The sequence below is a fragment of the Salmo salar genome, chromosome ssa26 (assembly GCF_905237065.1).
Source record: "Salmo salar chromosome ssa26, Ssal_v3.1, whole genome shotgun sequence".
NCBI lineage: Eukaryota > Metazoa > Chordata > Actinopteri > Salmoniformes > Salmonidae > Salmo > Salmo salar.
Genome location: NC_059467.1, coordinates 44,767,124 through 44,780,577, shown reverse-complemented (window position 1 = coordinate 44,780,577; position 13,454 = coordinate 44,767,124). Strand labels below are relative to the sequence as shown.

The 13,454-nt window shown below is 43.9% G+C and overlaps 1 protein-coding gene across 1 annotated transcript in view; it reads left to right on the top strand.

Annotated features, from left to right (window-relative positions):
- Nucleotides 1-13,454, top strand: part of LOC106596808 (transient receptor potential cation channel subfamily M member 5) — a 113,420-nt gene that overhangs the window by 7,952 nt on the left and 92,014 nt on the right. The window contains exons 2-12 of the mRNA XM_045708692.1: nt 3,482-3,549; nt 3,671-3,836; nt 6,569-6,749; nt 7,019-7,185; nt 7,374-7,551; nt 7,944-8,008; nt 8,337-8,522; nt 8,954-9,053; nt 9,355-9,473; nt 9,753-10,103; nt 10,616-10,765. Of these exons, the coding sequence (XP_045564648.1) occupies nt 3,482-3,549; nt 3,671-3,836; nt 6,569-6,749; nt 7,019-7,185; nt 7,374-7,551; nt 7,944-8,008; nt 8,337-8,522; nt 8,954-9,053; nt 9,355-9,473; nt 9,753-10,103; nt 10,616-10,765 (1,731 nt within the window). The remainder of the gene's footprint in view (nt 1-3,481; nt 3,550-3,670; nt 3,837-6,568; nt 6,750-7,018; nt 7,186-7,373; nt 7,552-7,943; nt 8,009-8,336; nt 8,523-8,953; nt 9,054-9,354; nt 9,474-9,752; nt 10,104-10,615; nt 10,766-13,454) is intronic.

The window sequence follows — 13,454 nt, the reverse complement described above, 5'->3', positions numbered from 1 at the left end:
CTGTACGCTCTCGTTGGCTGGCCTTCGCTTCATAATCGTCGCCAAACACATTGGCTCCAGGTCATCTACAAGACCCTGCTAGGTAAAGTCCCCCCTTATCTCCGCTCACTGGTCACCATAGCAGCACCCACCTGTAGCACGCGCTCCAGCAGGTATATCTCTCTGGTCACCCCTAAAGCCAACTCCTCCTTTGGTCGTCTCTCCTTCCAGTTCTCTGCTGCCAATGACTGGAACGAACTACAAAAATCTCTGAAACTGGAAACACTTATCTCCCTCACTAGCTTTAAGCACCAGCTGTCAGAGCAGCTCACAGATCACTGCACCTGTACATAGCCCATTTATAATTTAGCCCAAAATACTACCTCATCCCCTACTGTATTTATTTATTTTATTTATTTTGCTCCTTTGCATCATATTATTTATATTTTATCTCTGAACTTTCTTCAAACTACAAATCTACCATTCCAGTGTTTTTCTTGCTATACTTTATTTACTTTGCCACCATGGCATTTTTTTTGCCTTTACCTCCCTTATCTCACATCATTTGCTCACATTGTATATAGTCTTAATTTTTTTTTTTTTTTTTTTTTCTACTGCATCATTGATTGTATGTTGTTTTACTCCATGTGTAACTCTGTGTTTTTGTATGTTGTCGAACTGCTTTGCTTTATCTTGGCCAGGTCGCAATTGTAAATGAGAACTTGTTCTCAACTTGCCTACCTGGTTAAATAAAGGTGAAATAAAAATAAAAAAATAAATAATGTGTATTGATAAAGGGGTTCTGACAGTGTGATATAGTTGGTTGTAATGTGTATTGATAAAGGGGTGCTGACAGTGATATAGTTGGTTGTAATGTGTATGGATAAAGGGGTGCTGACAGTGTGATATAGTTGGTTGTAATGTGTATTGATAAAGGGGTGCTGACAGTGTGATATAGTTGGTTGTAATGTGTATGGATAAAGGGGTGCTCACAGTGATATAGTTGGTTGTAATGTGTATGGATAAAGGGGTGCTGACAGTGTGATATAGTTGGTTGTAATGTGTATTGATAAAGGGGTGCTGACAGTGTGATATAGTTGGTTGTAATGTGTATTGATAAAGGGATGCTGACAGTGTGATATAGTTGGTTGTAATGTGTATTGATAAAGGGGTGCTGACAGTGTGATATAGTTGGTTGTAATGTGTATTGATAAAGGGATGCTGACAGTGTGATATAGTTGGTTGTAATGTGTATTGATAAAGGGGTGCTGACAGTGTGATATAGTTGGTTGTAATGTGTATTGATAAAGGGGTGCTGACAGTGTGATATAGTTGGTTGTAATGTGTATGGATATAGTTGGTTGTAATGTGTATTGATAAAGGGGTGCAGACACTGGGTTTATTCAGGTCTCTTGAATACATAAGCAGGGAAGATCATATGAAAATATCACCAAGGAAACATGTTTACCATTGCTTCTTGGGGAACGTAGTATCCATATTTCCACTGACTGACTAATGCATGGGCCTACATAGTTCAATATCTTTTCATATGAGTTGTAAAAGTCATGTTTAGCTTTCTAGCTAGCACACCCACTAATTCGTTTTTTAAACAAATAAACAAGCTAGCTTGCACATTATCTGACTCTGCTCTTTGTTCATTTGCTGTGATTTGTCACCTAATGTTTGTATATTTATTTTATAATTGTTAAACAAATTTAGGGTGAGGCAACTTGAGCTTCGAAGCCCTCCCTGCCTCGCGGGGCATCCTACACCTCTGTGTCTAGCTTTCATTCTACGGAGAGCTTGTGGTTCATTATGATGACAGATCTCAGGAAGGAAGCTTTTTGCATGCAGAGCAAAAATGAAAATGCTAACCGATTTGCATATAACACAGATGGACTCATGTAGTAACCAAAAAAAAGTGTTAAACAAATAAACATATATTTTATATTATCAATTCTTCAAAGTAGCCACCCTTTGCCTTGATGACAGCTTTGCACACTCTTGGCATTCTCTCAACCAGCTTCATGAGGAATGCTTTTCCAACAGTCTTGAAGGAGTTCCCACATATGCTGAGCACTTATTGGCTGCTTTTCCTTCATTCTGTGGTCCAACTCATCCCAAACCATCTCAATTGGGTTGAGGTCGGGGGATTGTGGAGGCCAGGTTATATGATGCAGCACCTCATCACTCTTCTTGGTCAAATAGCCCTTACACAGCCTGGAGGTGGGTTGGGTCATTGTCCTGTTGAAAAACAATTAATACTTCCACTAAGCGCAACCCAGATGAGATGGCGTATCGCTGCAGAGTGCTGTGGTACAAATGCTGGTTAATAGTGCCTTGAATTCTAAATAAATCACTGACAGTGTCACCAGCAAAGCACCCCCACCATTACACCTCCTCCTCCATGCTTCACGTTGGAAACCACACATGCAGAGATCATCCGTTCACCTACTCTGCGTCTTACAAAGACACGGCACTTTGAACCAAACATCTCAAATTTGGACTCATCAGACCAAAGGACAGATTTTCACCAGTCTAATGTCCATTGCTCGTGTATCTTGGCCCAAGCAAGTCTCTTCTTCTTATTGGTGTCCTTTAGTAGTGGTTTCTTTGCAGCAATTCGACCATGAAGGCCTGATTTCATGCAGTCTCCTCTACACAGTTGATGTTGAGATGTGTCTGTTACTTAAACTCTGTGAAGCATTTATTTGGGCTGCAATCTGAGGTGCTGTTAACTCTAATGAACATATCCTCTGCAGCAGAGGTAACTGTGGTTCTTCCTTTCCTGTGGCTGTCCTCACGAGAGCCAGTTTCATCATAGCACTTGATGGTTTTTGCGACTGCACTTGAAGAAACTTTCAAAGTTCTTGACATTTTCTGGATTGACTGACCTTCATGTCTTAAAGTAATGATGGACTGTTATTTCTTTTTGCTTATTTGAGCTGTTCTTGCCGTAATATGGACTTGATCTTTTACCAAATAGGGCCATCTTCTGTATACCACCTTTACCTTGTCGCAACACAACTGATTGGCTCAAACGCATTAAGAAAGAAAGAAATTCCACAAATGAACTTTTACCAAGGCACACCTGTTAATTTAAATGCATTCCAGATGACATCCTCACGAAGCTGGTTGAGAGAATGCCAAGAGTGTTCAAAGCTGTCATCAAGGCAAAGGGTGTCTACTTTGAAGAATCTCAAATATAAAATATATTTTGATTTGTTGAACACTTTTTTGGTTACTACATGATTCCATATGTGTTATTTCATAGTTTTGATGTCTTCACTATTATTCTACAATGTAGAAAATAGTAAGAATAAAGAAAAACCTTTGAATGAGTAGGTGTGTCCAAACTTTTGACTGGTACTGTAGGTCTAAGCTCTTGGAGATGCCTCACACCTGTCATCAGCAGCAGTGTGACTGGTGAATGATTCTGGATTAGATTTACCTGGCTGTGGGGTAAAGGTCATGTTGTGCACTATGGGTGCTATGTCTATAGGGGGCGCTACCGCTGCAGAGACGATGCCCACGATGCGGGGATGTACTGGAGTGTTCACGGGAGCAAAGGTAGGAGTGGTTTGTGTTTGTTTGTCATAGTGGATTGTGAATGACCGGACTGTAAATACTACTGTATATGATGTACAATGTTTCTATGTGTATAATGTATAATGTGTCTGTGCTGTGGCAGTGCTCTGTTGGCCTGCCGTTGCTACTCTCAGCTGGACGAGGCCGTGGAGAGTGTGGCTGAAGGCCGAGGCCGGGGTGCTAGCAGAGGGGACAAGGAGAGGGGCCACTGGGCAGCAGGACGAGTGGGGGACATTGACTTCACTGGCACCAGTAGGACAAGGGGAAAGGTAACACTGTTACAACCACAAGGCAACACTGTTACAACCACAAGGTGCTATAACCACAAGGCAACCCTGCTACAACCACAAGGTAACACTGTTACAACCACAAGGTAACACTGTTACAACCACAAGGTAACACTGTTACAACCACAAGGCAACACTGTTACAACCACAAGGTAACACTGTTACAACCACAAGGCAACACTGTTACAACCACAAGGCAACACTGTTACAACCACAAGGCAACACTGTTACAACCACAAGGCAACACTGTTACAACCACAAGGTAACACTGTTACAACCACAAGGTAACACTGTTACAACCACAAGGTGCTATAACCAGATGGTAACACTGTTACAACCACAAGGTGCTATAACCAGATGGTAACACTGTTACAACCACAAGGTGCTATAACCAGATGGTAACACTGTTACAACCACAAGGTGCTATAACCAGATGGTAACACTGTTACAACCACAAGGTGCTATAACCAGATGGTAACACTGTTACAACCACAAGGTGCTATAACCAGATGGTAACACTGCTACAACCACAAGGTGCTATAACCAGATGGTAACACTGTTACAACCACAAGGTGCTATAACCAGATGGTAACACTGTTACAACCACAAGGTGCTATAACCAGATGGTAACACTGTTACAACCACAAGGTGCTATAACCAGATGGTAACAGTGTTACAACCACAAGGTGCTATAACCAGATGGTAACACTGTTACAACCACAAGGTAACACTGTTACAACCACAAGGTGCTATAACCAGATGGTAACACTGTTACAACCACAAGGTGCTATAACCAGATGGTAACACTGTTACAACCACAAGGTGCTATAACCAGATGGTAACACTGCTACAACCACAAGGTGCTATAACCAGATGGTAACACTGTTACAACCACAAGGTGCTATAACCAGATGATAACACTGCTACAACCACAAGGTAACACTGTTACAACCACAAGGTGCTATAACCAGATGGTAACACTGTTACAACCACAAGGTGCTATAACCAGATGGTAACACTGTTACAACCACAAGGTAACACTGTTACAACCACAAGGTAACACTGTTACAACCACAAGGTGCTATAACCAGATGGTAACACTGTTACAACCACAAGGTGCAATAACCAGATGGTAACACTGTTACAACCACAAGGTGCTATAACCAGATAGTAACACTGTTACAACCACAAGGTGCTATAACCAGATGGTAACACTGCTACAACCACAAGGTGCTATAACCAGATGGTAACACTGTTACAACCACAAGGTGCTATAACCAGATGGTAACACTGTTACAACCACAAGGTGCTATAACCAGATGGTAACACTGCTACAACCACAAGGTGCTATAACCAGATGGTAACACTGTTGCAACCACAAGGTGCTATAACCAGATGGTAACACTGTTACAACCACAGTTGGAAATTGTTCCGTACCACCATCCATATTGGTCCTATCTAAGAGACAGTTCAGTGATCACAAACTGTGGTCCTGGAGAGATACATTTCAGTATGTGGAGGACTGTGTTCCATTTCAGTATGTGCAGGACTGTGTTCCATTTCAGTATGTGCAGGACTGTGTTCCATTTCAGTATGTGCAGGACTGTGTTCCATTTCAGTATGTGCAGGACTGTGTTCCATTTCAGTATGTGGAGGACTGTGTTCCATTTCAGTATGTGGAGGACTGTGTTCCATTTCAGTATGTGGAGGACTGTGTTCCATTTCAGTATGTGCAGGACTGTGTTCCATTTCAGTATGTGCAGGACTGTGTTCCATTTCAGTATGTGGAGGACTGTGTTACATTTCAGTATGTGCAGGACTGTGTTCCATTTCAGTATGTGCAGGACTGTGTTCCATTTCAGTATGTGGAGGACTGTGTTCCATTTCAGTATGTGCAGGACTGTGTTCCATTTCAGTATGTGGAGGACTGTGTTCCATTTCAGTATGTGCAGGACTGTGTTCCATTTCAGTATATGCAGGACTGTGTTCCATTTCAGTATGTGCAGGACTGTGTTCCATTTCAGTATGTGGAGGACTGTGTTACATTTCAGTATGTGCAGGACTGTGTTCCATTTCAGTATGTGCAGGACTGTGTTCCATTTCAGTATGTGGAGGACTGTGTTCCATTTCAGTATGTGGAGGACTGTGTTCCATTTCAGTATGTGGAGGACTGTGTTCCATTTCAGTATGTGCAGGACTGTGTTCCATTTCAGTATGTGGAGGACTGTGTTACATTTCAGTATGTGCAGGACTGTGTTCCATTTCAGTATGTGCAGGACTGTGTTCCATTTCAGTATGTGCAGGACTGTGTTCCATTTCAGTATGTGGAGGACTGTGTTCCATTTCAGTATGTGGAGGACTGTGTTCCATTTCAGTATGTGCAGGACTGTGTTCCATTTCAGTATATGCAGGACTGTGTTCCATTTCAGTATGTGCAGGACTGTGTTCCATTTCACTATGTGCAGGACTGTGTTCCATTTCAGTATGTGCAGGACTGTGTTCCATTTCAGCACTAACATGGCCTGAATTATCAAAACAATGCAGATTGATAATTAATATTCTCACTCAGTCATTTCAGCTTAAGTTATCCATGTTTCTCATCATTTTACAAAACTATTTCAGGTCAAGAAAGAGATTAAAGAAATATGAAAGAGGACCTATTCCTTGACCATGTAGATCTCTCAGTAAATACCACACTGTGCTTCTCTGTCCAGTTTGTGAGGGTTCACAGCTCCACAGATCCAGTGTTAATCTACCAGATGCTGACAGAGCAGTGGGGACTAGCCCCTCCACACCTGGTGGTGGCTCTGGTGGGGGGAGACGAGCTGGCTCAAATGAAACCCTGGCTCAGGGACACCGTGAGGAAAGGACTGGTCAAGGCTGCTCAGAGCACAGGTGAGATGCACGCACGCACGCACACACACACACACTCACACACACACACACACACACACACACACACACACACACACACACACACACACACACACACACACACACACACACACACACACACACACACACACACACACACACACACACATTCACTTCTGTTTTTACTAAGATAACCGTGGGCAGCATTAAATCAGCCAATGGGCCACATTGAGTTCCCTGCTCTAAAGTGAGCATGTTGGACAAAGTGAGATGATGTCTCCACCTCACAGGTGCCTGGATCCTGACCAACGGGCTTCGCTTTGGCATCACCAAGCACCTGGGCCAGGCTGTCCGTGACCACTCTCTGGCCAGCACCTCCTCTAAGGTCAAGGTGGTGGCCATCGGCATCGCTCCCTGGAACATGATCCACAACAGAGACGCTCTGCTTGCTGCTAAGGTCTCCATACACATCCATGCAGAAGATCATATACTATGAGTTCAGAGTAGATGTTGATTACATTTAACATGTGGGTAGACTAGACAACGAGGTCATAGGAAAACGTCTATATGTGTGTGTGAGTTGCTGAGTTGTTTTTATGAGCTCCTCTGAAATCTGTTCTCTGACCGACGTGTGTCCTCCTGCAGCCAGACCAGCCTGCCGTGGTGGAGCCCCAGGACCTGCCCCATGGGGCGGTGTACTCCCTGGACTGCAACCACTCCCACTTTGTCCTGGTTGAGGAGGACCCTCAACGCCCCGGGGCCACCAGCGAAATGAGGGTCAAGCTGCTCAAGCATATCTCCCTGCAGCGCACCGGTTATGGAGGTGAACCTACTTAAACTTAAACCTACTTACTTACTCTTTTTGAACCTTTATTTAACTAGGCAAGTCAGTTAAGAACAAATTCTTATTTACAATGACTGCCTACCAGGGAGCAGTGGGTTAACTGCCTGTTCAGGGGCAGAATGGGGCAGACATTTTTACCTTGTCAGCTCGGGGATTAGATCCAGCAACCTTTCACTTACTGGCCCAACGCTCCAACCACTAGGCTACCTGCCCCCCCTTCCCCCCAACTTATTTGAAGGTTGTTAATGTTTACTGTGCGTCATATTCGACACAGCACCCTTGTATTTCTTCAGGAAGAATGCTTCCTTTGACTTTAATGAGTGGTTTTAAGGAACAACCAGGGCCCTCGTTGATATTCTGCATCTCTACAGGTGCAGGTAGTTTTGAGATCCCAGTGCTGTGTCTCCTGGTGCATGGAGAACCCAGGATCCTACAGGTTTGTCACATTTTTGGAAAATATTACTTTGCCATTAATTCAACTTTTCAGTATAATGTGTTATTATATTACTTGTCATAAGCATGTATGAACTTATAAATTTCATATGACAAGGCCTATTATATATTATGTTGCCATAGCAACTTTTCAGTTGATTCAAAGTGTCTATTTAGTCAGAATCATTTGGAGATAGTAATGAAAACATTACAAATCTTACAGTGAATTACCAGCACATCATAATGCATTATACTGTACCTGTGTTACCATACTTTCTATATTGCTGTGTGTGCTGTTTGGGTAAGCAGTCTTCCTCTGTCTCTGTGTACAGAGGATGTATAGGGGCATAGGGAACGCCATGCCCTGGCTGATACTGGCGGGGTCGGGGGGCGTTGCCGACATCCTGGTCACGCTGATGAACCGGGGCTGCTGGGACATGGACAGCGTGCAGGAGCTCCTGCTAGACACCTTTCCAAGTGTGCACCACAGCACTGACATCACCAACTGGACCAAGCTGGTAAGGAGCAGAGAGAGAGAGCAGAGAGAGAGAGAGCAGAGAGAGAGAGCAGAGAGAAAGAGAGAGAGAGCAGAGAGGGAGAGAGAGAGCAGAGAGGGAGAGAGAGAGCAGTGAGGGAGAGAGAGGGAGAGAGAGCAGAGAGAGAGAGAGAGCAGAGAGAGAGAGAGAGAGCAGAGAGAGCAGAGAGAGAGAGCAGAGAGAGAGCAGAGAGAGAGCAGAGAGGGAGAGAGAGAGCAGAGGGAGAGAGAGAGAGCAGAGAGGGAGAGAGAGAGAGCAGAGAGAGCAGAGAGAGAGAGAGAGCAGAGAGAGAGAGAGAGAGCAGAGAGAGAGAGCAGAGAGAGAGAGAGAGAGAGAGAGAGAGAGAGAGAGAGAGAGAGAGAGAGAGCAGAGAGAGAGAGAGGTTGACTGACTGACTTCCTCCTGATCTTTAGATCCAGAAGATACTGGACAACGGCCACCTCCTGACAGTTCATGACCCCGAGCAGGAGAGCTCTGAGCTGGACACGGTCATCCTCAAAGCCTTGGTCAAAGGTACTGGATGGAATGCTTCTACTGCGGTTGACAGCACTTACATCAATCCTAAAAAGGGCTTGTACAGAAGCAGATGAAAGATTTCCGTCAAAAGATCAATACATTTCCAATTATGCTCCATATAAAAAGGTTTGAGGAGTTACTGAAAGCCATCCGTCAACATAGAAAAGAAATACGCTCATTCTGTTTTTGATGGATATGAACTTTCTTTCTGAACGGGGGTTAACCCATAACTTTTTGACCCCTAACATCTAACCTTTGACCCCTAACATCTAACCTTTGCCCTGTGTGTGGCATGCAGCCTGTAAGAGCCAGAGTCAGGAAGCTCAGGACTTCCTGGATGAGCTGAAGTTGGCGGTGGCCTGGAACCGGGTGGACATCGCTAAGAGCCACATCTTCAACGGGGACGTGGAGTGGACGGTGAGAATGAAAGACAGCATGAGATGTCCCTCCTTCATTCATTCTCTCTCTCTCCTATTGGTCCTGAACTTTGTCCTGCTAGTGCTGATTATTGTTTATGTAATATATTTGCTGCCACATTGAGGATAATTAAAAAACGTATCTTACCTTAGTATAATAACGGAATGTAAAAAGCCTATATGCAGCATAAATATTGCTTAGTAAAACAGAATATTAGAATTGTATTGTCAGTTTACTACAAAGTTAGTAATATATAGCACTATCTACTGACCCTCGCAGGCAGGTGACCTGGAGGAGGTGATGATGGACGCCCTGGTCAATGACAAGCCCGACTTTGTGCGTCTATTTGTGGACAACGGCGTGTGTCTGGGCGAGTTCCTGACCTACGGCCGCCTGCAGGAGCTCTACTGCTCCGTGTCAGAGAAGAGCCTCCTTCATCTCCTCCTCCTGAAGAAGCACCAGGAGAAACAGCTCCTACTGAAGGCAGCACGGACCCCTGGGCCCCCTCACGACCACCACAAGGCCGAGCCCGGGGACCGGAAGGCCCGCTTCACCCTGCACGAGGTGTCCAAAGTGCTGAAAGACTTCCTGCACGACTCGTGTAAAGGCTTCTATCAGAAGCTGCCCACGGTGGGTACTGGGTAGGCTGTTCCTGAGGTAACACAGAGTGAGTTTACCACACCATGAATCACAGATAGTTCCTCATGAATCACAGATAGTTCCTCATGGATCACAGATAGTTCCTCATGGATCACAGATAGTTCCTCATGGATCACAGATAGTTCCTCATGGATCACAGATAGTTCCTCATGGATCACAGATAGTTCCTCAGGGATCACAGATAGTTCCTCAGGGATCACAGATAGTTCCTCATGAGTCACAGATAGTTCCTCATGGATCACAGATAGTTCCTCATGAGTCACAGCTGAAGACTGAGTCATGGCTGGAGAAAAGAAAACCTCACAGATTCCAAGGCTTTTCTGAAGAACAGATTGAAACCATGTCAAGATGTCCAGCAGAGACACGTTTTTGTTCACTCTTCTTCATCCTTACGTGTGTGTGTCTCACTGTGTGTGTGTGTTTGTGTCTCTCTTTCTCTGTGTGTGTCTCACTGTGTCTGTGTGTGTGTGTGTTGTCTCCAGGAGAAGACAGGCAAGAAGGCAGGCCGTCTCTTTAACAACCAGAAGAGCCTGGCTGAGCTGGAGGAGCGCTGTGAGCACCCCTGGAGGGACCTGTTCCTCTGGGCTGTTCTCCAGAACCGGCAGCAGATGGCTAACTACTTCTGGGCCATGGTCAGTCCCCTCCCTCCCAGAGAGTTAGTTCTGAAACCTCTCTGATCTCCAGGAGGATTATTCAAATGAAGGTCAAGCCCAGTAGTTAGTGTAGGTTTTATTGCTGGCCAGTGTCAATACAGGCAGTTTAAAAGCTAATGTAGATATCATCAGTATGGTGTTGAGCAGGGTGGTGGTGAGAGGGAGTTTAGTACCAAACATACACACTTACTGCACATTAAGACATTTACAGCCAGACAGACAGACACACACGTACACACTCTCTCTCCCAATTCAATCAATTCAAAGGGCTTTATTGGCATGGGAAACATGTTTACTTTTCCAAAGCAAATGGAATAGACAAGTAACAAAAGGGAAATAAACAATGGAAACATTAGTGAACATTACACTCACAAAAGGATTGTCAGTCACTCTCTCTCTGAATCCCCTCTCTCCCATCTCTCTCTCTCTCTCTGTATCCCTCTCTCTCTCTGTCTGTATCCCCCTTCTCTCTCTCTCTCTCTCTCATTCTATTATCTCTCTCTCTCTATTCTCTATCTCTCTGTATCCCTCTCTCTCTATTATATCTCCCTCTCTCTCCCTTTCTCTCTCTCATTCCCCTCCCACTCATCTCTCTCTCTCTGTATCCCTCTCTCTCTCTCTGTATCCCCCCTCTCTCTCTCTCTCTCTCTCTCTCTCTCTCTCTCTCTCTCTCTCTCATTCTATTATCTCTCTATCTCTCTGTATCCCTCTCTCTTTTTCTCTCTCTCTCTATCTATCTCTCTGTATCCCTCTCTCTCTTTTTCTCTCTCTCTCTTTCTCTCTCTCTGTATCCCTCTCTCTCTATTATCTCTCTCCCTCTCTCTCCCTTTCTCTCTCTCTCTGTTATCTCTCTCTCTATGCTCCCTCTGTATCCCCCTTCTATCTCTCTCTCTCTCTCTCTCTCTATTCTCTCTCTGTATCTCCCCCTCTCTCTGTCTCTCTCAATTCAATTCAAAGGGCTTTATTGGCATGGGAAACATGTTTACATTGCCAAAGCAAATGGAATAGACAATAAACAAAAGGGAAATGAACAATGGAAACATTAGTGAACATTACACTCACAAAAGGATGGTCAGTCACTCTCTCTCTCAATTTCAATTCAAATCAAAGGGCTTTATTGGGATGAGAAACATACAGTTGAAGTCTGAAGTTTACATACACTTAGGTTGGAGTCATTAAAACTCGTTTTACAACCACTCCACAAATTTCTTGTTAACAAACTATTGTTTTGGCAAGTCGGTTAGGACATCTACTGTTTTAGGGCTTTAGAAGCTTCTGATAGTGTACCTGTGGATAGCTTGTGATAGTGTACCTGTGGATAGCTTGTGATAGTGTACCTGTGGATGTATTTCAAGGCCTACCTTCAAACTCAGTACCTCTTTGCTTGACATCATGCGAACATCAAAAGAAATCAGCCAAGACCTCAGGAAAAAAATTGTAGACCTCCACAAGTCTGATTCTTCCTTGGGAGCAATTTCCAAACGCCTGAAGGTACCATGTTCATCTGTGCAAACAATAGTATGCCAGTATAAACACCATGGGACCATGCAGCCGTCATACTGCTCAGGAAGGAGACACGTTCTGTCTCCTAGAGATGAAAGTACTTTGGTGCAAAAAGTGCAAATCAATCCCAGATCAACAGCAAAGGACCTTGTGAAGATGCTGGAGGAAACAGGTACAAAAGTATCTATATCCACACTAAAATGAGTTCTATATCGACATAACCTGAAAGGCTGCTCAGCAAGGAAGAAGCCACTGCTCCAAAACCACCATAAAAAGCCAGACTAAGGTTTGCAGCTGCACATGGGGACAAAGATTGTACTTTTTGGAGAAATGTCCTCTGGTCTGATAAAACTAAAATAGAACTGTTTGGCCATAATGGCCATCGTTATGTTTGGAGGAAAAAGGGGGAGGCTTACAAGCCGAAGAACACCATCCCAACCGTGAAGCACGGGGGTGGCAGCATCATGTTGTGGGGGTGCTTTGCTGCAGGAGAGATTGGTGCACTTCACAAAATAGGCTGCATCATGAGGCAGGAAAATGATTTGGATATATTGATATATATCTCAAGACATCAGTCAGGAAGTTAAAGCTTGGTCACAAATGGGTCTTCCAAATGGACAATGATCCCTAGCATAATTCCAAAGTTGTGGCAAAATGGCTTAAGGATAACAAAGTCAAGGTATTGGAGTGGCCATCACAAACCCCTGACCTCAATCCTACAGAAAATTTGTGGACAGAACTGAGAAAGCGTGTGCGAGCAAGGAGGCCTACAAACCTGATTCAGTTACACCAGCTCTGTCAGGAGGAATGGGCCAAAATTCACCCAACTTACTGTGGGAAGCTTGTTTCGGTTACCCGAAACGTTTGATCCAAGTTAAGCAATACTACCAAATACTAATTGAGTGTATGTAAACTTCTGACCCACTGTGAATGTGATGAAAGAAATAAAAGCTGAAATAAATCATTCTCTCTACTATTATTCTGACATTTCACATTCATAAAAGAAAGTGGTGATCCTAACTGACCTAAGACAGAGAAATTGTACTAGCATTAAATGTCAGGAATTGTGAAAAACTGAGTTTAAATGTATTTGGCTAAGGTTTAAGTAAACTTCCGACTTCAACTGTATGTTTACATTGCCAAAGCAAGTGAAATAGATAATAAA